Source organism: Dermacentor andersoni, chromosome 1 (assembly GCF_023375885.2).
Source record: "Dermacentor andersoni chromosome 1, qqDerAnde1_hic_scaffold, whole genome shotgun sequence".
Lineage (NCBI taxonomy): Eukaryota > Metazoa > Arthropoda > Arachnida > Ixodida > Ixodidae > Dermacentor > Dermacentor andersoni.
This window is the reverse complement of record NC_092814.1, coordinates 36,398,226-36,425,596: the sequence shown is the minus strand read 5'-3', so window position 1 is coordinate 36,425,596 and position 27,371 is coordinate 36,398,226. Positions and strand designations below refer to the sequence as shown.

The following is a 27,371-nucleotide window of genomic DNA, read 5'->3' as shown; positions in this document are numbered from 1 at the left end:
CCAATGCCGATTTAGAAAGACCCTGAATAAAGGTAGCTGACTTCGTGTTTAAGCAACAAAAATTTTGATTAATTGCCCAGTCAAATAATCGCTTTCCACATGAGTCCGTTTTGAAACCCCAAGACACATGATGCGAATTAAAGTCTCCGGCTATCACAATTTCTTTCCTGCAAGAGTTGACAACGGTATCGAGGAAACGAGTATCATGCACGCCTGTGGGAAAATATGTATTAACTAAGGAAAATGGGGAACAACCAGGAATAGTTACATCTATTGCTAGTATTTCACACTCCGTAGACATATACTGGTAGGAAATTTTTACTTTGTGGCATATTTTAGTTGCTATCAAGAAAACAAGTCCTCTGCCTCTCGATGGACGGTCCAATCGAAATAAACGATAATTTTTTATATGAACATCTTGGCCATTGGAGAGCCAAGTTTCCTGCAAAAGAATAATGTCGGGAGAAAGTTGTGAGCAAAAATATATTAAATCAGTAGCTGCAGAAATAATGGAACGGCAGTTCCACTGTAATACCTTTAAATAACCTATGATGAATTAATGCCTGCTTTAGAAACCGCTTGCTCTAAAATACTGTCTTTTAAAAAAATATTTCATCGAAAGACTGTCTTTACCGTACTTTGTTGGTTTTTATTGAGGGTCAGAGCTGGAAGAGTTAGGATTAGAATCTGACTTGGAAAGACTATCTTTCACAACCTTTTTGGTTTTTGAGTGCGGTACAGAGATCGATGAGTTATCGTTAGGTGATCTTGTGCGTTTAAGAGTCGGGAGGTCCATTTCTACATCCTTGTTGTTTTCCGACACTGATCCAGATAAGCACCCGTTGTCGGTCTGCTGAGTTGAAGTTGATGGCCTCGCATTGTCTGCGTCTTGTACAATAACTGATGAGGGATCCATTAGTTGTTCAGCATTCGATGTTAGGGTCTGTGTAATAATCTGCGAGCTAGCTTTAGAACTTGTTAAAGGACTGAAAAGCTGAACCATTTGTGATGTCAACACTTGAGCTAGAGTCTCCGACAGGTTTGATGTTAGTCGTTCCATAGCTTTTGACAACGCCTTTTCGACCGCTGTCGCAATAAAATCGGAAAGGGCTGAGTCTGCAACCATTTGAGGACGGGCTGTCACTCCTGCATATCCCTGAGACCTCCCCTGGACCTCAACAACAGCATCACGGCGTGAGCAACGTCTCCTTTCAATTAAATCTACAACTTGCATTTCCTGTGATCTTGCAGGACAGTTCGAGTAGTTGGCGGAATGACCACCACCACAGAGACAACATTTCTCTTCTTTGGAGGAACAATCACTAAAACTGTGGCTGTCTCCACAAGCACGGCAGCGGGGTGCAGATCTGCAGCCTCTGACGCTGTGGCTAAATCGCCAGCACTTGTTACATTGCAGAATGCGTGGAGCTAGAGCTTCTACCTTGTAAATTAGGGGCCAGACCTTAATTTCTGTTGGCCGCATCGTTCCAGCACATGTAACTATGACTGACTCTGTTGGTATCTTCTTATTGTCAATCACTCGACTGCACCGGTAAACGGAGATGACGCCAGCCGCCGAGAACATTTCTAAAATCTCCTCAGGGGTTGAAGTGACGTCCACCCCTCGTACAATGCCTCTAGAGCATGCGAGATGTGGTGGTACGAAACAGCTCACCAGATGAGAAGCGAATGTGGAACAATTCAGCAGCTCTTTGACAGGTGTGGTCTGGCGAGCAGCAGAGTATGCCACCTCTGCCGAACTGACGGACCTCTGTGATTTGACGGAAGTGGGGTGAGGCCTTCTGCAATTCGCCCTGAATCGTTTTTGGGTTTTTCATATTGATCGTACCGCCGTCGGTCGGCACCATGGCCACAGGAACAGTGCCGGCTCCACTGCGAAGAAAAAACTCAAGCGGCAGCTCCTGAGGAGCTACCGAGGCTGACCACGGGTAAGCCCCGTAGCCAGGTGATGCTACAGACATCAAGCAAGGCTAACATAAAAACACACCAGAAAAAATAAAAATAAAAAGGTTATGTGAAATTACAAGCTGACCAAAGAAAATACCACCCGATACTTGACCTAAGCCCCCAAAGCAGGAGAAGCCAGAACCGAGGAACGCGATTCCTAAGCGCAGGGCAAGCACAGCGCCACCTCTGTGGAACCTTGTCTTGTCTTGTCTTGTTTCCCAGACAGTGGCGCGTACCCACTATGGGGGATTGGCCAAGAAGCAGGCGGTTTTCCGTAAGTTTGGAAGTATAGAGAAACTAGATTTGAATAGTGGAGCGTGGGACGATAGAACTGTAATTTAGACTTGCAATGAAAGTATTGGTAAGAATTTTGATAAAATAATTTAACGTAAAGGAATTAAGTAATAGAAACTATGGATAATTGTAGAAAATCAGCAAGGTACTCTTTTTGTCTCTCTAATAAAATTGTAAACAGCAAGAAAAGCATCCCTGTGGCTGGTTCCCAGTGAAGTTGCCCCAAAAGAAAGAATGTTTGTCGAGGTTAGTGATAGGCCAAGTTTGGTAAATGAGTATTCTAATATTCTTCTTTGTCTTAGAAAGCGGCGGCATGAGAGAAAATAATGTTCAATAGTTTCAGGTGCACTGCAATAAGAACATAGAGGGGACATCGCGAGACCAGACCTGTGTAAGTAAAAATTTAGAGGAGGTATACGGCATCTCAATTTTGTAAAAGATACTTCCAATTGCCTTGAAGGACACCAATTAATATTCCATGGGAAGCCAAGATGGTGGAATTCAGAACACGGTGTTAGCATGGATATTGCAGAATTTTGAGATAAAGCGAAATTTCTGTACCTTGCCGCGGTGACATAAGCTGATGTCGGCAAAACAGGTATGATAGGGCCGTTAAGGGATGCTCGTGCGAGTGAATCTGCCATTTCATTCAAGTGCAACCCACGATGTCCCGGTACCCAAAGCAAACATACTTTTCGTAAGTACGGAGGTATCATGGAACGAAATGTTCTTTGAATTGCTGAATTTAATGATGCAGTTAGTGCGGTGCATACAGATAGCGAGTCGGTCATGATAACAGCTAATGGGTCTTTTGGGGGGAGTTTTCGTAATGCTAATATAATCGCTAATAGTTCTGCCTGAAATATAGGTGTGAAGTCGGGAAGGCGAAGGGAGTAGGACCATTGAAGAGATTCAGAGAAGATCCCCACTCCTGCCTTCTCATTGCAAACAGAAGCGTCAGTAGCTACTACGTTGTCAGTGGTTAGCTGGTGCAGGTGGCCGTGTAAGATATTAATTAAACATTGCCTTGGTAATAGTTTTGCATGATTAGGAAATATGTCCTCGAACTCAATTTTGAGGTCTGTAAAGGCGTCATTTGAATGGTAAACTTGGCGTATGGATACCTGTGTGACACCACTCGCGCCAAGGGCACAGACCCACTTCGTCGTCGTTCTCGCGGCGGCTCGTCTCTCGGGTATCTACCGATAATATCGTAATAATATATCACCACTTGCGAGATGTCAGTCTCCAAAATCGGCGGCAAAAGTGTTAGGCCTAGGTTTTTCGTATTGCTTAAATGCTTTGCGATGATGATACATGGCGTGCCAATGCATTCCGCCATATAAACGTACGTGGGCTGCTGCGTCCCCGTGCCGCCATGCCGAACCGTGCGGCCCTTGGGCTGTTGGTGATCCTGGCGTTGCCGTGCCTGTTCACTGCCCTGCCTGGGGTACGAAGTCGGCGCAAGGTGCACAAGCGGGCACGGCCCCCGGAAAGCGGACCCACTAACATCCCAGACGGAGTCAGTGGCGAGGACGAGGTGCGCCATCAGTACCTTAACGTGCGTAGAAGGCTACAGCTCATCTTCTCGCCGTCAAACGCCAGCGGTCGTGAGCCGACTCCAGAGCTGGACTGGCGCGCAAACGATCCCGCGGGTGAAGTGGTGGATCTGAAGACACTCGAGAGTGATAAGGACTGGATCGAGGCCCATTTCGTGAATGAATCGCTACAGACGCCACCACACGTTCACCATGCCCGACCCTACGGCTTCCAGGACTGGGTATTGGTACTCCTACCAGTGAGCGTATTTCTAATACCCTTCCTCGTCTGGCTCTGCTGCATGATCACCTGCATCTTTCGTGCTCCGACCCGCAAAGGCTACTGAGGCCACAAGCCATCTGGCTGTGGCAGGGCTCTACGGCGCCTGCAGTTTTCTTTCAGCATGTGTCTCAGTAATCCAGCTCTCCTCTCCCCGACGCTATGGTGTGGACAAACCAGAAATATAGTGTCTGGACGCCTCGTGTGGCCGGAGTGCCGTAGAAGGCAAGCGAAAAAAAACTCGTGGGCAATTTCTCAGCGTCTGCGTTGTGTCGTGTGATAGTTGTGCAATGTTTCAATAAAACGAGGCAAGGATTGTTTTGATTTTATTCTTCGGGAGCAGGTACGGGTAGGGGTTTCCGCTATGCGGGGCTTCCAAATGAGTGGATCTGTACAATGCCACTGCTTCGCTCGGTAACACGATGGTATAGCGGCAACATGCAGCTGGGCGCGCCCTTGGTCGCGTGTGGTCGCACTGTCTTGAAAAGCTGTTTCTGCGCAACCCTGCACGCATCTTCAGTAGTAGGAGTGCCTCTGGTGTGACCGATGCAGGCAGATCACCATGCAGAACATCCAGACCAAGAAAGGCACAAGGAACGTCAAAACGGGCATGATGATGGACACCTTCTCGACGAGTGCAAATGGCTTGGCCTGGTGCTTGAAGCTCCTCATGTGCGTTTCGTTGAGGAAGCGCGCCTCTACCCAGGCCACGTCGCCGTCCAGCGTGCGCACGGGAACCAAGCTGCGGCCCGACACGACCGCCAGCTCTTGGTGCTGGCTTGCATGGCCGACCAAGCTCTCCTGTGGCCGCCCGTTTGCCAGCGCTGCCGTCTGCAGTAGCAGCAGCAGCAGCCGTGGCCCGCCAGCGGTCCTCATTCGTTGGCCGGCAAGCGTGTCACCGAATGCTGCGTGTTGGGAAGGGGCAGGTGTTTAGTGGAGAATGGGCGAAGTATACAAGCGTGCTGGCAGCCTGCCCCATCGTGTACATGAAGCATGGTATATTGAGCACTCATTACGTTGCGTAGTCTTGAGTAATCGTAACGTCAAAGCCGGTGCTTTAATTTATGGCACGTGCTGCGTTTTCAAGATTCGCGCTCTTCTGGCTCGCTCGTGTGGTTATTGTCAGTCATGTCACTTCCTGTGTCATTGGTTCCAAACAGTTAGTCGACACAGGTCCCCTTGAGCCGATCAATGGAAATTAATAGACTTACACACGCACACACACACGCACAAAAAGAAAGAAAGAAAGGAACGCGCAGGTAACCATGCAGTCATCGTGTTAGGGTATAACATTGAAATAGCGTACCCCCATCGGGTTTCAAACTATAGAGAACAACGTTCCAAAACAACTCGGAGGCTATGAAGAAAGCCACCGTAGTGAGAGAGCTCCGGTTCAATTTCGACCGTCTGGGGTTATTTAACGACCACATAGATCTGTAGGTACATGAGCATTTTTGCATTCCTCCCACTTCGGAATGAGACCGGGAATCTAATCCGCAACCTCGTGCTTAGAGAAAGAACGTATCAGAACCACCATGGTGGTTTACTGCATCGGGCATATCTTATTTATTTATTTTTTATGGTGGAGGGGGGGCATGGTTGTGTAACAATATTTGGCTGTAATTATATGTATTTATATAAAAGTGTGCTAGAAACTCGCTCCCCAGTGTTGTTGCGCCGAAGAACGCGTGTTGCGAATGTGTACGTGGGGACAAGAGAGAAGACATGCAGACGAATATTACTGATTTGAGGCGACGTCTTTCGATTTCGAGGGGCGTTTAATGATGTCAAAGACATCTGAGAAGAAATGAGTACAGTTGGATGTATCGTTACAAAATTTGAGAGATTAAAAACAAACAAACAAATAGAACAGTCAAGCTTATTTGTAGACGGTCCTGTTAACAGGATGCGGCGAAACACCTTGATATTCAGAGCTGTCCCAGAAAAAAAGAACGTGAAAAATGGAAAGCTAAAGAAAAACTTGTGACAGCATTTGTGTTTCAAAAAAATTTCTGGTCAAACTAAGCGGGTTTTTAGAATATAAAAAAAAAAAACGAACGCGGGGTCGTGTTGGCCCAATCACCGTTAATTTCCTAAACCTCAAGGACAACAGCAACACATTAAAGAACAAAGTTAAGTTGAAACAGCTTGTGTCACAAAGTTTGGGTAGCACAGGGAAGGCGGGAGTTGGAAATTCAAGATCACCTTGTTCTCGTTTTGCTCAAAGTTTGGATAGAGAACTTTTCATCTAGAGTGCAGCCGTCGGAAAAAAATAAAGGAATTCGGAGACTGTGCGTGTGCTAATAGAAGGCACGGAAAGCTTTGTGAATACGGCCCCAGATAGGTGGGAAATCGCTCACGTCATTCTGGTATACGTATAAATCTGGTCATGCTTTGTTAACTTCAAATTATAGACCGATTTCATGTACTAACATTACATGAAAATGTTAGAACACTATATATCATCCGCAGTAATGCAAATATATTTAAAACAATATCTGTCGTATTTGCTTTACGTTCAAGAACACGGTAGAACGCGAGACATTAAAAAAGTACCGATTAAAAAAGTAATTTAGGTATTCATTTGCAATAAGAGTTATTCTGAAATTGCAAAACATTTCAGCGCATTTGGATTTATTAGGCATAACCAGCACTCAGCTAACACGAAACGAAGCTTTAACCGTATTCTACAATACGTTAGAACGTTCGAAAGTAGAATACGCCTCAACAACATTGAATCCACATCAAACATGCCCCATTAAGAAACTCGAGTAGGCTTAGTACAAAGCTGCTTGTTACAGCGCAGAAAGCTACTCACGAACATTGGTCGTAACGGAAATAAAAAACAATCTTAACCTTAATTTTGCCTGAGAATCGCAGGCCCACGACACTGACGTCAGTTTTTTGAAAACTTTGTCATATTAGAAATTTTCCCTCTTTATTGAACCAACCGGTCATGTATTTTCTTGGATTACCCACACAAATTAGAGCCAGTATATGGCCGGACTAATCACTTGCAATCTGTCTTTGGAATAACTCCCGTAAAACACCGCATCCACTGTCGGCCATGGATAATTTGTCAAGGTCTACAGTTAAAGGGAAAAATACTCTAATGTGCGACTCTCACTATGCTGGTGCCCTATAGTTGCAGGCCGCAGCTCAGTCAATGCACTCCACAGGTGTGTGTAGAAAGCTGCCAGCACCACCAACCACAAGTCATATATGCTGCAAAGCCGGTAGATTGTACGATTTGCCGAGCCAGTGTCGTAGCAAAGTGGGCCGATCCCGCATACATTATATGTCGCATGTAACCGAAGCAATGGAAATCTCGGAATGACCACTACAGGTTTCAAATAAAGGTGTCTACAGCAGTACGACGTGCCACTACATTGCTCGAATCCTAATCGTGTTAACGTCGACAGTCATCGTGAGATGGGTTCTGCAAGCATTTTTTTTTTAATAAGAGAGCTTGCCTTGTAATCTGTTCTTGTTAGCACTTGTTAGCCCTAAATTACTATTTTTTGTTGTTGTTGTTGTTGTTGTTCATGTAAAATGTTTCATTGTATCATGCTGTAATTCTGGCGCCGTGACATAGTCCTGGATTACAGGGTACTAGCTCTTCATGTTTATGTTTGTACGCCTATGTGATGCCCCCGTGTGGTCTTTAGATTAAGTGAGTAAAAGACGTGGGATGTGAAGCGACGCGGGTGAGTGACGAATCGATGCTTGTCACCGTGGCGGTGGTGATTATGCCACGTCGTACTACGTGCAGAAGCGAAACAAAGTGAAGCCCCTGGCGTCAGCTGAGTGCAAGAACCGGAGTAGCTTAAGGAAGCCAGTCTTCCTGCGGTTCAGCTAACTGTTTGCTAAATTAAGATAGGAAGACGGCGCTCGCTATTACAACAGCTAAACAGTACCTGTGCACTGGCGGGACGCTGGCGCCGCTGGCGTCCACTCCGAGCTGCATGCCGTGGTGGTCTTCTTCTTCACCTTCAGTGACTGTGACACAGAGAGCATCCCCGATACTGCGCAATGATCGACAAAATGTATGCTTGAACAATATTATAATTTATTTGTGGCCTGCTTTACGGTGGTGCAGTGCACAAAATTAACCCCGTTAATAACCTTGCAATAATAGAAAGAGATGTGTTGCGAGATTGCCTGCGACTTCCCAAGTTTGTGGAAAATAATGTGCTTTACCAGGAAGCGCGCTTACCTGCTTCAGCAGATAGATTCCGCATGCTCACTGTACAAACGTTCTTAAAATTGTTTACATCTCCTCAGAGAAGACTGAAATATGTGTCTATTATTGAACCGAACGACATTTTTGAGGTCCAATGGTGGCGGTTACACATACCACGGATCCCTTCTCGTGCAAGCATAGTAAAGAATATTCGACATAGATGTACTCAACGTCGATGAATGAAATATTTATTTCATTCATCTTCAATCAATACTGCATGATTGCTCTTCCGTTTCTATTCCTTAACTCTTATATTGTATTTCTTAACTTAATCTTATTTGATTTTAAGTGCACCGCCCGGATAGGATAGGATAGGAATAAACTTTATTTGTCCAACGGTTGTTGATGTTAGTGCCCGGGGCTAGGCTGCCAGGGGTCCATCGCCCGAGGAAGATCTTTCGAGATCCTCGGCAACGGCCCTGGCCCGCTGGACGGCCCACTCCTGGTCTTCGGGTGCCTCGCTGAGGAGGGCGGCTTGCCATCTCTCAGCGAGGCGCCCCGCTTCAGAGGGTTCTGCTGTTGTATTCCCCCTTCCTCTTTGTCCTTGTTCCACGTGGCGTTGGCTTTCCCAAAGCACATGGGCCATATCGGCCCGTTCGTGCTCGCACCACGGGCAGCCGGGCGACGGGTGCAGCGCGGGCCACAGGCGGTGCAGGTGGTAGGGGTTTGTGAAAGTGCCCGTCTGCAACCGTCTCAGGTCGACCGCCTGGGACCTGTCTAGACGCCCGTGGGGTTGTGGATATTTTCTTCGTTGTTTTCTATAGTGACCAATGCACCTCTCTGTACGTTGCCGGAAACTCCTTGACATCGCAGTCGGCGTCCGCGTGATCCCCAGCTCCGTCCGCCGCGATTTGTGTTGTATTGGTAACGACAGCGGCCGCGTCAGACGGGGTGGCAGCCGCCGTCGCCGTCACTCCTCCGCTGGGGTCCCGCACAACAACGGCAGCGGCTGCCCTCTGGGTGACCGCGTCGCGGCGGGTAAGCTGCCTCGCGACGAGGTGGGCGCGCTCGTTGTGGTTGGGTGGAGTGACGTTGCGTCTTCGGCCGTTAGCAATGTTGGTGTCATTATTGTCATGGCTGTTGTTGCTGTTACTGCCAAGCTCCCCGACGTGCGCGGGGAACCACTTGAGGGACTTGTTTGTAATGGTGCCGGATCCGAAGTCCCCGGCCCGGGCGTTGAGCATGCGCGCCACATCCGCGGACACCCAACCTTTGATGTAATTCCGAATCGCTGATTTGGAGTCGCTGATAATCAGGTTATCCTCCGCACCTCCGTGGAGTACCGCGAGGGCTATGGCCATCTCTTCCGCTGCTTCGGCCGACGGCAGCCTCGCTGATGCCGTGACTCGGATCGTTCCCTTTGTATCTACGGCTGCCATGGAGAAGGCGGGCGCCGCCGCCGTCGGCCGGCCATGTCGATGTTGCCGTTGTTACTGCTGCCGTTTTTGTCGTAGTAGCAGTAGTGGTGGTGGTGCTGGTAACTGCGGCTCGTCTCGCAGATTCCCCTGTAGCGGCGGTGGTGGTCGACGTTCCTCGTCGCCATCAGAATCACCGACTGGCCGCGGGTACCTGGCTGCATCGACGAAGAGGACGCCTTCTTGTCTTCCATGCTTCTCGAGGATTGCTACCGCCCTGCGTATACGTCTTTGCACGTCATGCACCGGGTGCATATTCTTCGTCATGTTTTCCGTCTGTATGGCGTCCCTGACTTCCGGTAGCAGTGATTCTTTCAGTCCACGCGCCTCGTGATATCGACTCCCGAGTAAGTCCAGGATTCGTCTTCCCGTTACGGTGCTCGACAGCCTCTCTAGCTGCGCGATTCTCTGCGCCTCGGCGATCTCCTCGAGCGTGTTGTGTACGCCCAACTCGACGAGCCTGTGGGTAGGCGTGTACTGGGGTACTCCCAGGGCGGTCTTGAACGCCCTGCGGATCGCCACGTTCAGCTTGTCGGTTTCGTTCCTGTTCCAGTCGGCGTATGCGGCTACGTACGCTATGTGGCTCAGCGCGTACGCCTGTATCAGCCTCGTAACGTTGTGTTCCTTCATTCCTTTCCTCCTGTTCGCGACCCGCCGCACGAGGTGTGTGGCGGCGGCCACCTTCTTCTGCAGTCGGGCAACCAGCTCGCGGTTGGCACCGTTCTTTTCCAGCCACAGGCCGAGCACTCGCAACTTGGACACCGTCGGTATTCGGGTCCCCTCCCTCGTCGTGACGCGGACGCCCAAACGACGAGCGTCTAGCACGGCCTGCGGAAGGGATCCTTTCTTGCGCGGCCTGTGGAGCAGGATCTCCGACTTGTCGGGTGAGCAGACGAGTCCCGTGTCTTCGAGGTGCCGCTCCACCTCCCGGACGGCCCGCTGCAGTCGGTCTTGCATTTCGCCGACGCTCGTGTTCTCCGTGGTCCACACCGTCACGTCATCTGCGTATATCGTATGATTGATGCCCCCTATCGCGTCAAGACGCTCCGGCAGGCCGATCATGACGAGGTTGAAAAGCATGGGGGAGAGTACGGAGCCCTGCGGCGTTCCCGCACCACCCATTCGGACCGTTCGTGGTGGAGCCTTGTCGATCATGACTGTCGCCTCGCGCCCATTCAGGAAGCTGGTGACATATCGGTGGAACCTCGCCCCGAGATTGAGTCGGCTGATCTTGTCCAGTATGGCCATGTGCTTCACAGTGTCGAAGGCGCTCTTGAGGTCTAGCCCGAGTAGGGCGCGCACGTGCGTGCTCGGAGCGTTCACGACCTGTTCCTTGATCTGCAGCATGGCGTCCTGCGTTGAAAGGCCCTTCCGGAAACCGATGATGTGGGTGCCGAAGGCGTCCTGCTTCTCGAGCAGCGTCGTCACCCTGTTAAGGCAGGCATGCTCCATCACTTTCCCGACGCAGGACGTGAGGGAGATCGGCCTCATGTTTCGGACCTCCAGCGGTTTGCCCGGCTTTGGTATCAGTATAACGTCCGCGGTCTTCCACTCTTGCGGAATTCGGCCCTCCTTCCAGCACGCGTTGATGTACTCGCAGAGCTTCTCGATGGCGTCGTCGTTCAGGTTCCTCAGGATTTTGTTGGTGATCCTGTCAGGACCGGGCGCCGAGTTGGTCTTCAGTAGCTGGAGGACCGTTCTAATTTCCTGCACGGAAAAGTCCGCGTCCAGCTCCTCGTTGGGAGCCCCGCAGTACTCTGGGTGACTCTGCCCTTCCGGGCGTGCGAGGTGCGTCTGCACGATCTCTTCCGCGAAGGCCTCTGGGTCGTCCTTGTACTTGTGTCGCAGCTTGGCCATCTCTGTACGGGTCGCCGTTCTGGTGCTTGCCGGGTCGAGCAGGTGCCTGAGAATCTTCCAGGTGCGTCCAACGCTCATGTTCCCGTTCATCGTGTCGCACAGCTCTTGCCATTCTTGCTCGCACAGGCGGGTGCAATGCGTCTCGATCTCCCGGTTGATTTCGGCGATCTTCTTGCGTATCTTCCTGTTGAGTTTTTGCCTACTCGCTCTCCGTTGCATGGATTTCTTGGCCGCAACAAGATGTGCCAGCCGGCTGTCCACTCTGGACGGTTGGGGAGCGCCGTCGCCCACGGCTCCGCGGGATCTGTCTGCCTCTTCTTTGGGTGGTTCTTGTCGCCAGTCCGTCCATTCGATCTCATCGGTGGCTTTCTCTACGTCCGCGAGTAGTACTCTGCACCATTCGCTGATGTCTTCGATCGGGCCCTCCTTGTCTTGCTCTCTATTTTTCCGGAATCTGTCCCAGTCTACGATACTCGCCTTTCGGCAGACGCCCTCCTCGCTTTCATCCTCTCCCACGGTCACGCACAGGATCCTGTGGTCACTCCCCAGGTCCTCGAAGGAGTTCGACCAAGTGACCACGCCCGCGCCTGACCAAACGGAGAGGTCGGCGGACGTGTCGCGGCACACTCCCTGTCCGATCCTGGTGTGCGAAGCAGTTTCGTTGAGTACAGTCAGGCCGAGCTCGTCCATCAGTCCGGCTAGCCTCTTCCCTTTCGGCGAGTCGGCTCCGTATCCCCATTGCGTGTGCGGCGCATTGAAGTCTCCGCATATCAGCAAGGGAATGGAGGCGGCCTTGGCCATCGCTTCGCGAAAGAGGGCGTCGAAAGTGTGAGTGCGGTATCTTTGCGAGGGGGAGCTATGTACGTTGAGCACGAAAAGGCCGGTTTTCCTACTTCCAATACTCGGCACGACTTCGATCAGTACATGGTCTATGTCCGACTCTTCGTGGAGCACGAGTTCGTGTTCGATGAAGGCCGTCCCGCGCTTAACCAGGGCGCACCCTGACGTCCCTCCCCATGGATTCGTAGGGGGGACCGCACGTCACATAACCCGGAAGCTGGGCCCGGTCGAAAGGTTCTTGCAAGGCAATCACGACAGGAATTTTGTTATTGGCAAGCGTTTTCATGTATTGTACCATCGTTGCTTTCTTGTTTTTAAAGCCCCTGCAATTCCACTGCCAGACTATGCGTCTATTGTCGGACTTGCGGGACACAGCCATGATTGTTATGCAGAGGTGTTGGGGGGACACAACTGTCCGTGCGTCCCTCCTGCCCCGGTGCGAGTGGTGTTGGCGTTGTTGTCGCTGGCGAGGATGGCCGGTGCGTTTACCACTTGTGACGATGGTACCCCGGCCCTTCCAGGCAGGTGGTGGTGATGTTGCTGTTGGTGCAGATGCATCGTCCCGTGTTCCAAATCTTCGATTCGCTTATTCATGGCCGCGAGTTAGGTGTTGACCGCTGCGTACTGCGCATTCCGTCCCGCCTCGGATTCGTTCAGCCTTGTCAGGAGTATGTCAAACATTCGCTCCGTCTTGTCCGTCAGTTAATTCACCATCTCTTCGATCGCGTCTATCTTTCTGGCTCTTGACCTGGGTCTCTTCAGTGCTTGTGCGTGGTCCAAAGCGTCTTCCGTAGGTGGCGTATCGCTTGTGCCCTTGCGCTTGGAGCCCGCCGCCGCTGGCGCTTCTTCTTCGCCACAACACATGTCCATCTGGCCTACTTCGCCTCCTGTCGCGGTCGCATCGCCTGGCTCGGCGGCCTCGCGGGAGGTGAAGGAGGGGATCCTCTCATGAGGGGATTCTCTCATGCCCTTCAAGATTTCGTTGAGCGTCTGTTGTAGCTCGTCGATTTTCCTTGCGGATTGTTCGTTCTGCTTTCTGGCCCTGCCCAGCTATTCTCGAAGTTCCTTATTCTCTCGCTCCATTTTCTCCATCCTCGACGCCAGGAGGGAGTCGGGGGCTTCCTTCGTGCTGCCAGAAAGGGGGGTGCTCTTTACAGAGTATCCATTTCTTTCCGCGACTATGTCGGACCAGGTGACCTTGCGCGACCCTGTCTGTATCTCGCCATGTGTGGCCCGCACGCCGTCTGGCATGGGGCGGTTTCGGTTGCGGCTTCCACTCCGACTCTGGCTTCGACTTCTGTTCTTAGGTCTGTTACGACTTCGGCTACGTCTTCTTATCGGCGAGAGGGATCCGGATCTCGAGCAACTTTGGCCTTTTCCCTGCGCCATACTGTACCCCGATGGTGATAGGGTCCGCTGAGGGGTCTTTCCTTCTTCCAGTGTGTGTTCCCTTTCTTCTCTGCTTCTTGCCCACCACCTTCTCTCCTTCACTATGTGTGGCAACTTATATTTTGCCTTGCACATTCGGTCGGCCGTGGGGTGCGCCTCGCCGCAGATCCGGCACTTGGGCGTGCACTCGTGTTCGATGCTCGGGTTCTTCGATCCGCAGGCCGGGCATAGTTTGATCTCCGGTATAGGGCATACGTCGGGTCGATGGCCGAGCCTGCCGCACTCTTTGCAAAAGTCAATCTGTTTCCGATACAATGATACTCTTATCATGACGCTATTGAAGTAAGCCCATGTGGGGACTCTGTTTCCCTCATACAGCAATATCACGGTGGTCGTACCGCAGAGCCGCTTGGCGTATGTTAAAGAGGGGTTTCTCGAGTTCACCAGAGCATGCATAAGCTGGTCTTGCGTGTACTTCAGGGGAATGTTGCGGATAATCCCTTTTGCCATTTGCTCGGGCGCCGAAACGTACGCGTTGGTCTCGTGCCTCTTTCCGTTGACCGTCAAAACCTTGATCTTAGCGATTTTCGTCGCAGTTTTCGTATCACCAGGATGTTTTGCATGGGATTGGGACAGATCGTGATCATCTCGTCGTCGCCCACTACCGCTTCTTTGCGTATCGCCTCGTCGAGACTCGTTGCGCACGTGTTCCTTATATTCAGACCGTCTTTCGGTCGAACAATTATCCTGAAATCATCCCTGGGTAGTCTGGGCATCCTACTTGCTCGTAGAACTTTGTTCACTATGCTTCGGCCGCCTCGGGGCATCGGGCTTCGCGAGCGGGTGTCGTCCTTTCCCGCCATCTGGGTAGCGTTCGTGCGGTGCCTTCTTCTGTGTGTAACTTCGATCCAACCGTCCGCAACGCCTTCAGCGTCTTCTCCCACGGAAACGCGTTTTGCGTCGTTGGGTCCGTTGTCCGGGGTCTCCCCAGTTCCTGCCTCGTCTATCTCCATCTCGGTGGTGTTTCGTTCAATCCCCGAGTCCAACGAAGGATGCGCCAGGCCCAACCGTCGTTAGGCCTGGCCGCGCTCACACGGGACTCGTGCGATTTTCGTGCCGTAAAAACTCGCAAAGTTCACGCTCACCCGAAAAGTTGGTATCCCTGGGTTCGTGATGACTTGACCTTTCAGATGATATGCCGCTTTCGGGTGTAGGACTAAAAAAAACTGCGGGAACACTCATAAATCGATGGAGCCGAATTGTTGTTGTTGTTGTAGCCTGCGATGCGTGTGGCTCCTACCCACGTTGGGGGATTGGCCAAGAAATGGGTGGATTATTCAAAATTATTATGGAGCATAAATTTCCTAATAGCTATTGAAATAGCATTGAATAGCGCTTAATTACCTGCTAAATAAAATCAGGAAGGTTATATTGAATGAGTAATAATTAATTTAAAAGTAAAAACAAAAAGAAAGGAATTTAGCAGGGCATTCGTTTAGATTCCGTAAGAAATGTTCGGACAGCGAAGCATGCATCCCTGTGGCTGAATCCCAAAGTGGACGCTCCGAACGAAAGAATTGAAGGTTCTGTCAAGTCCAGGCCAATTCTTCGAAAAGGTATTTCCAACCATCTTTTTCTAACCGCAGTATGACAAGATAGAAGAAAGTGGTGTATCGACTCTTCCTCATTACAAAAAGAGCAGAGGGGGGAGGGAACCAAACCCGACCTGTGTAAATAGAAATTCAGCGAGGGTACGCGGCAGCGTAATTTGGTGAGGCAGACCTCAAGCATCTTTGTGTCACAGGATTCGCTATGCCAGGGAAATGCCAGGTGCTTATACTCTGGAGAAGCAGTCAAATGTGGGTTTGATAAGGCTAATCTTATTGATCGCATCCGAAATCTTGCCGCCGTGATCTGTGCTGTCACTGGTAGAATAGGAAGAACAGGGCCGGATAGTGATGCATTTGCCAGTGAATCAGCAGTTTCATTAAAAAACAAACCTTTATGCCCTGGCACCCAAATCAAATGAACACATTGCACATGGGCTGGAACTAGTAAGTGGAATAGTTTTAGCATGGGTGACTCATTAGTAGCGGTAAGGCAAGAGCATACTGAAAGGGAATCGGTCAGAATGGCAGCCGTTGTAATAATTGGGTCTAATTTACGTAAAGCTAGGATTACTGCTAACAACTCGGCCAGAAAAATAGGCACAAAATCAGGCAACCTTAAAGAAAAAGACCAGTCGAGTGCAGGACAAAATATTCCAACGCCAGCTTTTTCCTGGCACTGTGAGGCATCTGTTGCAATGATAACGTTTGTTTCTAGGCTGCTTAGGTGGTCTTGCAACATGGCGTTTAAGATGCCGTAAGGGAGTAGTTTCGCGTGGTTTGGGAAAATGTCATCGAACGTGATCTCTGGGTAATTTGAATGCGTATTATCATGAAGCACCTCGCGAATTTGCACATTTAGTGGTTCAAGTAATGTTTGCACAAATATAATCTGTGGTCTATGAAACCTGGGCCAATGAATGGGAAAAAATAATTCTGGATCAGAGAGGAAAATAATTTGAAGGCGGTTTAATGGGGATTCATATAGCCTTAGGAAAGTCTGAACTGTCAGAAGGCGAAATCGGCATATTATGGGTGGGATTCTTGCCTCCAGGTATAATACGGCATTCGAAACGTATTTTGGGAGGCCTAAGCACAGACGTAGCGCCTCTCGTTCCAACAAAACTAGCGGCCGAAGCTTGTATGCTGGATCACCGGAGAATAAAACGCATCCAAATTCTAACACCGGACGAACATACATCTTATATACCATCAAGAGGGATTTTCTTCGCATACCTGTTCTCCGGTTGCTCAACTTGCGCAAAATGCCCATTGAACGAGCTCCTTTTGTCGCAATATATTCAATATGCGGCCGCCAGTTAAGAATTCCGTTGTAAATAACTCCAAGGTATTTTAGTGACTCTACTTGTGGGATATCTTCGAGATGATAGTTAAGCGATATGTATACTGGGTCTTTAACGGGAAACACAAGGATAGCACACTTATTAGCATTCAGGTTTAAGTGTAAGCTATCCAGCCAGCTTTCCAGTTCCCTTAGATACGACTGCAGTATTTCGTAAAGAGAGTATATGTCGCTAGCCATACCAAAAAAGGCAATGTCATCAGCATAAACGTATGTACTGACAGCTGGATGAACGGGGATTCTGCTCAGTAAAATATTAAATAATACTGGTGAAAGTACCGATCCCTGAGGCACACCTCTTGTTTGCTTATATTTACTGGAAGAATAGCCGCTTCGAAAACAATAGAACTCCCTGTCTTTTAAAAATTCATGCACCCATGCTACAATATAGCCTGGAAAGCAATGACTCTGTAACCGATTCGTTAAAATTGTATGTTCAATGCTGTCATAGGCTTTACATATATCTAAGGTAACTAGAGCCGCATATTGTTTTTTCTGTCTGGCGATGTTAATGCGACTTTCAAGGTCTACATGCGCGTGCCATATTGAATAGCCAGATCGAAATCCAATTTGACACGGACTCAACAATCGATTGTCGTCAATAAACTCTAATATATGTCCGAGAAGCACTCTTTCAATAAGTTTCACTATGTTTGATGTCAACGCAATTGGTCTGATGTTGTCGATAGTATAGCCTGTCCCTTGTTTTTTAAGTAACGGAATAATTTTGGCGATCTTCCAATCTTGTGGAATCCATGCGTTACCAACAGAGTAGTTTAGCAACTTCAGAAGCTCACGTGGAGCTTCTTGAAAGAAAATCTTTAACATTGCATTTGTTATGCCGTCCGGGCCAGGCGCTGTAGTTGGCAACTGTAACATGACCTTTGCTACTTCCGAATAGGATATTTCCTTGTAGCCCGAGAATGCAGGAGAAAAAGCAGGAGTCTGGAGGCGCGTTGCGAACCGACTCTCCAGTCCTTTAGCCAGTAGTTCTAAGGACTCCTGCATTTCCTGTGAGGTATAGACGATTGAGTCTACATTAATGCTCATTGAGAGTTTGTTTCTAAAACGAAGGTAATTAAATAAAGCACGTTTGTTTTTGGATTTAGATAGATAATCAAAATGGTTTTTATCGTACTCATCTTTTGCATGTTTAATAGTACGTTTGAAGGTTGCCGAAATAAATTGATAATCTTTCCAATTTTGTGGGCTCTGATTATGTAGAAGTTTTTTCCAAGCAGCTTTCCTTCTTCTATAAACTCGTGTGCACTCGCTGTTCCACCAGGGACTAGATGAGAAACGCTTAGCTGTCTGAATTACAAATTCAGACTTTTGTCGGGACGTCTGTAATGCTGAACAAATATTCAAGCCAATGGCTTCGTCATTACTATTACTTAGTGACGCAATGGTGGACCGCAAGCAGTCTTTAAATTTTTTACAATTCACAAATATTCTGCCTTGTCGTTCAACTGATGTTAAAGGGCATGCAATTTCAAAGTATACCGGGAGATGATCACTGTTTGTACAGAAATCAATCGTTGTCCAAGATGTCACAGTGACACTTGTGCTAGAAAACGTCAAATCTAACACTGAGCGAGATTGTCCGCGGACAAATGTAGGTCCACTGGTATTAAGGCATGTAAGGTTTTTATCTATGGTCCAGTTCCACAGACGTGTCCCGCCTGAATCTGTTTTGTAACCCCAAGACACGTGATGCGAGTTGAAGTCACCAGTAAGAATGACTTCATTTTTGCAGCTGGCAAGCGCACTATCCAATTGGTATGTACTGTGTACGCCCGTAGGGAAATAAGCATTTATAATTGAAAATGTACGGTAGCCTGGGATGCTAAGGTGCACTGCCAAAATTTCACATTCCGGAGACATTAACTTGAAAGCTATTTTCGCCTTATGACAGAATTGAGATGACAACAAAATCATTAAGCCACCTCCTTGTGAAAGGCGATCTAATCGAAAAGATCGAAAATCTTTAAATAGAAAATTTTTCTCAGGAGTAAGCCAGGTTTCTTGTAAGATTATGACGTCAGGATTAAGCTGAGTTGTTAAGCAATGTAAGTCTGTTGAAGCAGAAAACAGGGAACGACAGTTCCACTGTAGCACTTTTAAAGAAGCTATGGTGATGATCTAATTGATATAGTTTCTTCAGCGACTACCGTCGCAATGAACTTTCTTGGACGCCAGAATGAGAAATTGGATTACCCTTTTTGTTCTTCTTCTTCCTTCTGCACCGCCCGCTTCTTGGCAAATCCCGTTGTGGGTATGGGCCATAGTGTGAAGATCATCATCAGCATCACCTCTGTATGATACTACTGCGATATATCTGTTACGTGTGCTTAAGCCACTCACCATAGAGTTTCTCACTCACCATAGAGTTTCTCACTATATAGTGAGAAACTCTATGCCCCTCACCGGAGCGCTTAGTGCAGGTGTCATGTTTATCATCATCATCATGTCTTATTCGGAAGAAGTGCCCAGAAAATGAAGGTGCTCCTTAAGAGGAAGCTTTAGCTCGGGCCTCAACTCCGATGCGGCCTGTTCAAATGCATGTAAAACACAAAAACGTTTTTCTGATGTAACCCCTGGACAGATTTTAATGAAATTTGTTGCATTTGAGAGAGAAAGTTAAATTCTAGTGACTGTTGGAAGCGGAATCTTGATTTAGGGCCTACATTTTGTTAAAGTGATTTTCAAATATTAGAAAGTTTGAAAACATGGAAGCACGAAGTTTACAAAACAATAGCTCTGCATCAAGAACAGATATCACCGTTCTGTAAACGGTATCCACTAGGCCACTGAAAGCGGACATATTTGATATGTCATTTTATATTTTACCTGAATTTGTTACGTTGTGTACAAAGGTTCTGCAAAAGCTTGATTTCCATATTACAAAATTTTTTAGAATTTATGTATAACATATCAATTTTGTCCGCTTTAGAAGTACTATTAGATGCAATTCACAGAATTGTGATATAATTTTTCATTGCCGAGTTACCAGAGTTTTAAACTTGATAGTTTCATTTCCTGAAAATTTGCGATTTTTGACAATTTTTATTAAAAGATTGACTACCAAAATAAAAAATTCGAAACCAACAGTCACTAGATCTTAAAGTTTTCTTTTAAATGCAACAAACCTCGTCAAATTTGGTGCAGTGGTGGCCGAGAAAAACGAATTCTCCTTTTACATGTATTTAGATAGGAGCATCCGAGCTAAAGCTTCCTCTTAAAGGGACACTAAAGGTTAATGTGGACTGTTGAAATCCCATCCCAAAAACCTCGAAACGCTTGTTTCATGCGAAGAAGAGACTTATTTTAAGAGAAAAAGCGTCCTGAAGCGTCCGCGTACCTCTAGCGCAGTTCACTCCTCCGATCGAGGAGTGGTGACGTCGTGGTCTCATAGTGACGTTACCCCCGTTACGCTGTCGGTGAGTAAAACGGCGCCCGCAGACGGCGCTACGGCTTTTCTGCGCAAAAGGCAAACGCGCGGCCAGAAACAGAGCCAAGACAGAGCCGACAGCAGCGCGAAAGCGGAACTATGGTGGCTAGCGGAAAGGAAAGCGCACGACGATAAGCTGGTTCTTTATTTTATGACGACAACTTTGACGCTCGTTGCAATGAACGACCCTGACAACGACACATTGGCTCGCGATGCTGGGCTCGACTTCAGCGATTTAAGCACTGATGAACGTGACCTGCTGCTGAGGGCTCGCACTGCCGGCGTCATTGCTTACTACTACGAGGGCAACTGTATGTCATGGCTGTACATATTCGTACATTTGTAGCTTTTCCTTCGTGAAAACCAACAACCGCACTCACGGTCCCGTCTTCGACCTGCAGTTCTTCTTGTGCTTCGGAGAATGCAGGTAAGACCGGCGGAACAGCGGTACGGGAAAGCATTGCTTTGAAAGGCACTACACACGACTTCAGTAAGTCGGCGTTGAACTCGTAATCCTCTGTACGAAAGTGCAGCGAGCACACTATTTTGCGGCTCTTTGCCAGCGCGCTGCGGCAGAGGTACGGCACTTAACCACTTCGAACGGAGAGGTTCACTCGTTGGCACACAGTGATACGTAGCGTTGGATTCGCCGCTGCAACTGCCCTTGGCCAAGTTCCGTGGAACGTTCGCGCATCCCACGACATCACGTGGACATGGCGTTCTCGCTGCTTGTTCCAAATGCAGGTTTCGCGAGCCAGCAGAACCAGCGCAGTACGACGCGATAACGAAACAACTGAAACTCCAAAGCGCGCGCGGCGCATAGTCGAGCGCACAGAGACGAGCGAAAACGAAACCTTTCGACCACCCATACTTCTGTAGGGTAACGTCAAAATGTTATTTTTTCTTAGAATCGAATACAAGTAGACAAGTAGCATTTTCTTCCGTCTTATAACCTAATGAAATGATCTTTTTAATGCGAGTAGTTGAGTACTAGTGACATAAATTATGATGAGGAGTGCCTTCGTCACCGGACTAGTACCGGAATGTCGCTGGGGGATCTCAAATCGTGTCATGCACTTACCTCAATTTCTCGGTTACTAAAGCTCTGTTCGCGTTTGTATTGGCGCCCTAGACGTTCTGGAGCATTGCTTTATCTCTTTAACTTGACTTCATAGTAACCTTTAGTATCCCTTTAATACCAGAATTAGATCTACAGGCTTGGCGGCGTGTGAGACATTTATTTGTTGCGATATGCTTTGTCTGTGTCACTAGATTAATTATTGCCGTCATGCCAGCTACCGCCGTCCAGCGTTTTGGAATTCCTTTGAGTGGCCAAATTGAAAAAAAAAAAAACGACAACAAACATTTATTCACCAAGAGTATTACGCATATAATGGAAATAGGCAGGAGCATACAGACAGCCACGGGACAGGCGCCTTAACTCGCAATAAAATGTTTATTGAAAAAAATTCAGTGGCGAGTTAGCGGTAAATGCGAGAGGAATGCGTTAGCATTTCGTCTTACTTCTTTGAAGTCCCGAGTTCATGAGTTAAACCGTGCGCTCACTATATTGCAAAGTGTTGTTCAGGAACTCGCTCGACATACAACCTGCCATAGACAAAGGATTAACGTTCCTCGCTCTTGGCTAATGTTTCTATGCGCCCCTCTTCCCCCTCCCTCTGAAGCGTTTTTTTTTTTTTGGAATGGTTTTTTTTAAGCCATTTGCACGTACCGATGTTGCTGTGACCCTTTTTCGTTTTTATCTAGGGACATCTGCTCGTGTGTCAGGCGATCTTATTAAATTTAAATTTTTGTTCAAAATATTCGATGTCAGCGCATGCACAAAAACGCTCCTGTTTCTCAAAATAAACTTAGTTGCAAGTGAGCGTCTTTTCTGCCTTTAAACACCGCAAGACAAAGCATTTCAAAAACTAAAAATTGCTTGTGGTTTAGCTCTGGTTAATCCTAGTTGAATTGCGAAAGCAAGAGCTGCATGGCTGCGCTTGTGGTGTTAGCTTGTGGTTAAGCGTTTGGTTTAGCTCTATTGTATAGACACGACAAGACATACTGTTCAGGTAACAAGTGCCTAATTAACGTCACACTGTTCAGGTACGACTAGGTAACGTCTACGCAGCGTCTCATTACGACGCTCTCGAGAACTCAAGGCGGTCTCTTCCGCAGTTGAAGAGTCACTCCGGGACGTGGCACGACTTCTTCTAGCCGCATCTTTGTTACGACGCTTCTCGAGTCGTGCGGCGCGTTCTTCTGGCGTCTCTTGAGCGCGTTGTCTCTTCCTCGCTTCGTTCTGTCGTTGTTGCGTCTCTTTCGCGCTCTCCATAACGACTAAATACACTGAGGCAAAGCGCATATATGTATACCCCCCGCGAGGCGACGCCTCCTCTCCCTCTACCCCAGCGGAGCACATCTGGTGGAGCGAGCGGCGACGGCAGCGGCGTAAAGCCCCTCAATCTCCCAAAGTAGCGCCATTCGCTTCCCTCCTCCTCCGCACGGCGCGACCTCGACGGTGGCGCCGCCGGTGGTGGGCCTGCCGTAGCAGACGACGGCTAACACGCTACGGGAGGAAATCCGCAGAAAAGTTCGTTCGAGCCCTGCGGAGCAGTTTTTTCAATCGAGATCTTTCTTCGTCAGTCGGTAACTGGCCTTTAGAATTTCGTGTTAGAATTGCGGAGGAAATAGAGAAAATGACCATTATTCAAGGCGTATTTAAGGCGTAAAGCGCGCGACGTTGAGAGTTCGTGTTGCTGAAACACGACGCAAGCACGCGGTGTACTCAAACACGCGCGTAATTACCAATGTTTCAGGTGTTGACAGCGTGAAAGTATGCGTACGTGGTTTCGTAGGTTCATTCACGTACCTGCAGGACACTTTTGTTCGGTCGGCGCGTGAGAGATTCCGGCTGTGTGCGGTCAGCAATGCCTGGCAACAGGGCCGTTTTTTCATTGCGGGGTGCTTTGGTAATCGTGACGATATCTTGTTTTTTTTTTTCTACAAGTACTGCTCCAGGAGGGCACATGTAATGGCTAACGGAAGCCTCTGAAGAGCACGTAACATTACATTAATGCAGACGTCGCAGGGAGTGTTCGCATACAAAATTGGCTGTCCGCGATCTTATACCCCCGTGGCATGCACAGGCTTCGGCGAGCCCCATCTAGCGCTGGTTCTAGCTTTGGTGTTGCCGTTGCCGCTTTGGTGCCCTGACGGCGCCGTCAATAACACGAAATAATGACAAGTTGTTACAGTGGTAAATAAAATTTATTGAAGAAATACAATCGCGCCGAGGCGCCAACTTCTAAAGCAGCACTAGCGCACGAGTATTATGAAACGCCAACGAGGAATTTACCGGCCCACGTACGACTCTACTATCAAAGTGCACGTTAAACATCCCCAGGCGAGCTAGATAAAGTTATCCGGAGCCATCCACTACGACCTCCATCCTAGCTTTAGTCGCTTCGGAACGTTAAAAACATTAATCACCACAAACCAAATCAATACATGAGGGCGTACATTCGAAGCTAAAAGACTGCATCGTAAGTAATAGTGAGCCTTGCAATAGCGTTGAGAATGTGCTAACTTCTGGTGGAGCTCAAAACACACCCTGAATAAAGTCGCTTTTATGTCACAGGCCAGCTGCAGATGCGTGCATTTCACCGCAAGACGATACTACATGAAACAAAGAGAGCACATTCGAAAAAAGTCAAACAACGCGCTAAAAACCACGCAGAGCATGAACACCCACTTTTTCGAAGCGGAAGGCGTGAACTAGGCTCAAAATAAGAGGTTGTGAGTAGCCGTGGCCCTTACTTCACTAAGCCGTGCGCTCTTTGCCACTTCCTCGAAGTCAGCCCGCCCGATCCTGCGAATCCACACTTCTTTTTGCGTTGCGCCCGCCGGACGGCAAAGCAAAAAGCTTTTTGCCCTCGCTGTGTCTGTTGCGGCAACCGAAGGTGCAGCAGCATGGCATCGCAATTAAGTTCTCGTCCCTGCACATTCTATTACGCTAACGCACTCCGTCAGTCCGCCTGCCGTACTTTCGTCGCGCAGGCCCAACAATGGAGGTCGGCGCGCGCTGGAAAGAAAAAAATATACAAAAGCGCGGCGCCCGCTTCCACGTGACACAGATTGGCCAACGGGGGAGCGGAGGAGGCTGGGGCGACAGGAGGCGTGGAGGAGGACGCGCCAGGGTGAGCGGGGTGGCGGAAAGATCTAAGAATGGCGCTACTTTTGAAAGATTGAGGGGCTTTACAGCGGCGTCGACGGCGGCGCCATCTGTTGGAGCGCGGCTGCGGCGTTGCTAGGCAACGGCGGCTCAAGGTCGTTCGTCCGCCGCGGCATTTTGCTTTGTAAGAATCTAGGTTTGAAATGTAGCGTTAGAAAATCAGGCGTTATGGTATTCACTGAAAACAGTGAACAAACAGTGGCAATACAGGGCCAGGAAATACCTCGGGTAAGAGAATATAAATACCTTGGTATATGGAAAAACGAAGGAATATATATATATATATATATATATATATATATATATATATATATATATATATATATATATATATATATATATATATATATATATATATATGAAAACACAGGAAAAACCAATAACAGTGAAGGGGAAGCGAAATGCAGCCATAATGAAGCACAGAGCGCTATGGGGATACAATATGTACCAGGTGCTCCGGGGTATGTGGAAAGGTGTAATGGTTCCAGGACTTACTTTTGGAAATGCTGTTGTTTGCTTGAAATCAGGGGTACAATCAGGACTCGATGGCAACCGAAGGTCTGTGGGACGCCTCGCATTCGGCGCTCACCGGAAGACTACAAATGAAGCTGTGCAGGGTAATATGGACTGAATAAGTTTTGAAGCGAGGGAAGCTCACAGTTAAATTGATTATGAAGAAAAACTGAGGAATATTGAAGAACGCGAATGGGCTGGGAGAGTGTTGAGGTATTTGTACCGAAAGAACATTGATTCACAGTGGAGGAAAAGAACTATAAGGAATAGTTCTTATAGGAAGCTTACCAGCAAGTACGCGGCCTGTAGGGTGAGCAACACTGCAACAAAGAACGTCAAGCGGAAAGTCAGAGAGGTTGAAATAATCTCATGGGTGGCGGCAATGGAAAAGAAACCTGCCATGAGTAGCTACTCAAGAGGAAAAAACGAAATCAGGAAAGAAACAATTTATGATAACTCAAAGGGAAGCTCATTACTTTCCGAAGCGAGATCAGGATGCCTTAGAACACGCACCTATAAAGCGATATATAAGAAGAAAGAAGCATGTGCTTGCTGCGGTCAAACTTAGGGAAACGATGGAGCATGTTGTATTAGAATGTGAAGATATCTGCCCAGCGGTCGATTTAGGCACCACTGGACTCCTTGAAGCCCTTAAGGGTTCAGCGAGAGCAGGGGGAAAGTAAACATGTCCGCAATATAGGTTAGTAAGAGGCGATTGGAAAATTGGTGGAAGAAAAGTAGGGAAACGACAAAAAAATGGAGATGTACAAAAAAAAAAAAGTTCACAATAGGGGGTCAGAAAATTTGGTTATGGGAATTCGTCGTGTTCTCTTTCTTTTTCTTTTCTTCTTTAACCTATAGGTAGGACATTGGGAAGTATAATAGCAAGAGCTCGGTGGCGCAATCCACCGCCCCATTCCAAAGGGGACGCTCATAACATCCATCCATCCAGCCGGCCGTTCGCGCGCTCTACACAACAGCGGACGGCACTGTACATTCTGGAGTGTACGTCATGCCAGCGATTACGCCGAGATGTATGATGAGTCATCTATAAATAGTCAGCGCCCTTGACTCGTACATTCCAACTACCGACGACTCGTCGCTTTCGTTGTGCTTTGTGTGTTTGATTTGCTTGGGCACAAGTTCGCTCAAATAAGGAGTTCAATTCTTAAGTAGAGTTTTGGCAGTTTTATTCTTCACCATCAAGACGACGTGACAATATCACATTATGAGGGGACGGTAGGCGCAAATTAACCTTGAGTCAAGCTGCACAAAAAGAACTAGTTCTTTTTTTTTTATCTGTAACACTTGCAGTTTGTTAATGCTTAACAGTGGTTAGCGTGCGAGCGCGTGTTCGTGTGTATGCAAGAGTGCGTGTGTGAATGTCCCTTGGCTGTATCTGTGTTCCTGTCTAATGTAGTGCTCTAAAGTAAAAAAAAAATTCAGTTTTGCGGTTCTAGTGCCAAAACCACGATCTGATTATGAGGCACGCCGTATTGTGGGGGGCTCCGGATTAATTTTGATCACCCGGGTTTTTGTAACGTGCACTCAGTGCACAGTACACGTATGTTTTTGCATCGCGCCCCCACCGGAATGCGGTCGCCACGGCCGGGATCGAAGCCGTGATTTAAACTACTCAACAAACTAGCCCGCCTCGCCGTACAGCTGAAAGATTTACACTATGACGCTTCGCCTAAGTGAGGGGCTTTATGAAGAATGACATTACGGAGGCACAAAGTGCCTCTGAATGGAGCGTACAAATATGGTTGGTGTTGTTTCCAAATACAGTTACGGAAACAAGTGTATACACAGATACTGAGAAGTGTACACGGAAAGTACACATAGTTGAAGGACGTCAATAGTAAGGGAACGCAGAGCTATTTGTGCTTGTTCTCTAGGTAACCTCATGAGTTCTGCAACCGGACAGGAACATGTGTCTGTCGTCCGTGCATATGTTACACTGGTCATAGTGGTACAATAGAGCAGTGAGAAAAGTACACTTCCCTATATTGAACGCCCAGGTACACCGTTCTTGGCGTACTTAACGTTTTGTCAAACCACACTTGAATTCTTCGCCGCGAAAGGTGCATTTCTACGAAAAGGTGGGTTTCGAATTGTCCGTTTGGACAAAAGGAAAGTTTTCATTATGATGGCAGCGCAAATGAGCGACGGCGACACACGGGAAACGAGGTATACGCAGGGCAATGCGCTAAACTAACTACTGATTGACTGAAGCAAAAAAGAAAGCCCCACCTACGAGCGCACCCCTTACGGCGATCAATGTCGCAGGCAAGCGGTGGGATAGAAGGAACCAAAATGCATGTCATGATTTTTAGTTAAATTAAATTGTGGTGTTTAAGGTTCCGAAACTGGGCA

At 48.1% G+C, this 27,371-nt stretch overlaps 2 protein-coding genes across 2 annotated transcripts in view; one reads left to right on the top strand and one right to left on the bottom strand.

Annotated features, from left to right (window-relative positions):
• Positions 1-4,403: 4,403 nt before the first annotated feature.
• On the bottom strand, positions 4,404-12,396 carry LOC129380589 (uncharacterized). Its single transcript, XM_055062030.2, has 3 exons — positions 12,069-12,396; positions 7,998-8,105; positions 4,404-4,985 (listed from the first exon to the last, which is right to left on the bottom strand). The coding sequence occupies exons 1-3, from the start codon at positions 12,394-12,396 to the stop codon at positions 4,597-4,599; spliced, it is 825 nt and encodes a 274-aa protein (XP_054918005.1). The 3' UTR covers positions 4,404-4,596.
• Positions 12,397-13,615: 1,219 nt separating this feature from the next.
• Positions 13,616-27,371, top strand: part of LOC126546083 (neprilysin-1-like) — a 32,176-nt gene continuing 18,420 nt past the window's right edge. The window contains exon 1 of the mRNA XM_055062027.1: positions 13,616-13,627. Coding sequence (XP_054918002.1) covers positions 13,616-13,627 — 12 coding nt within the window. The remainder of the gene's footprint in view (positions 13,628-27,371) is intronic.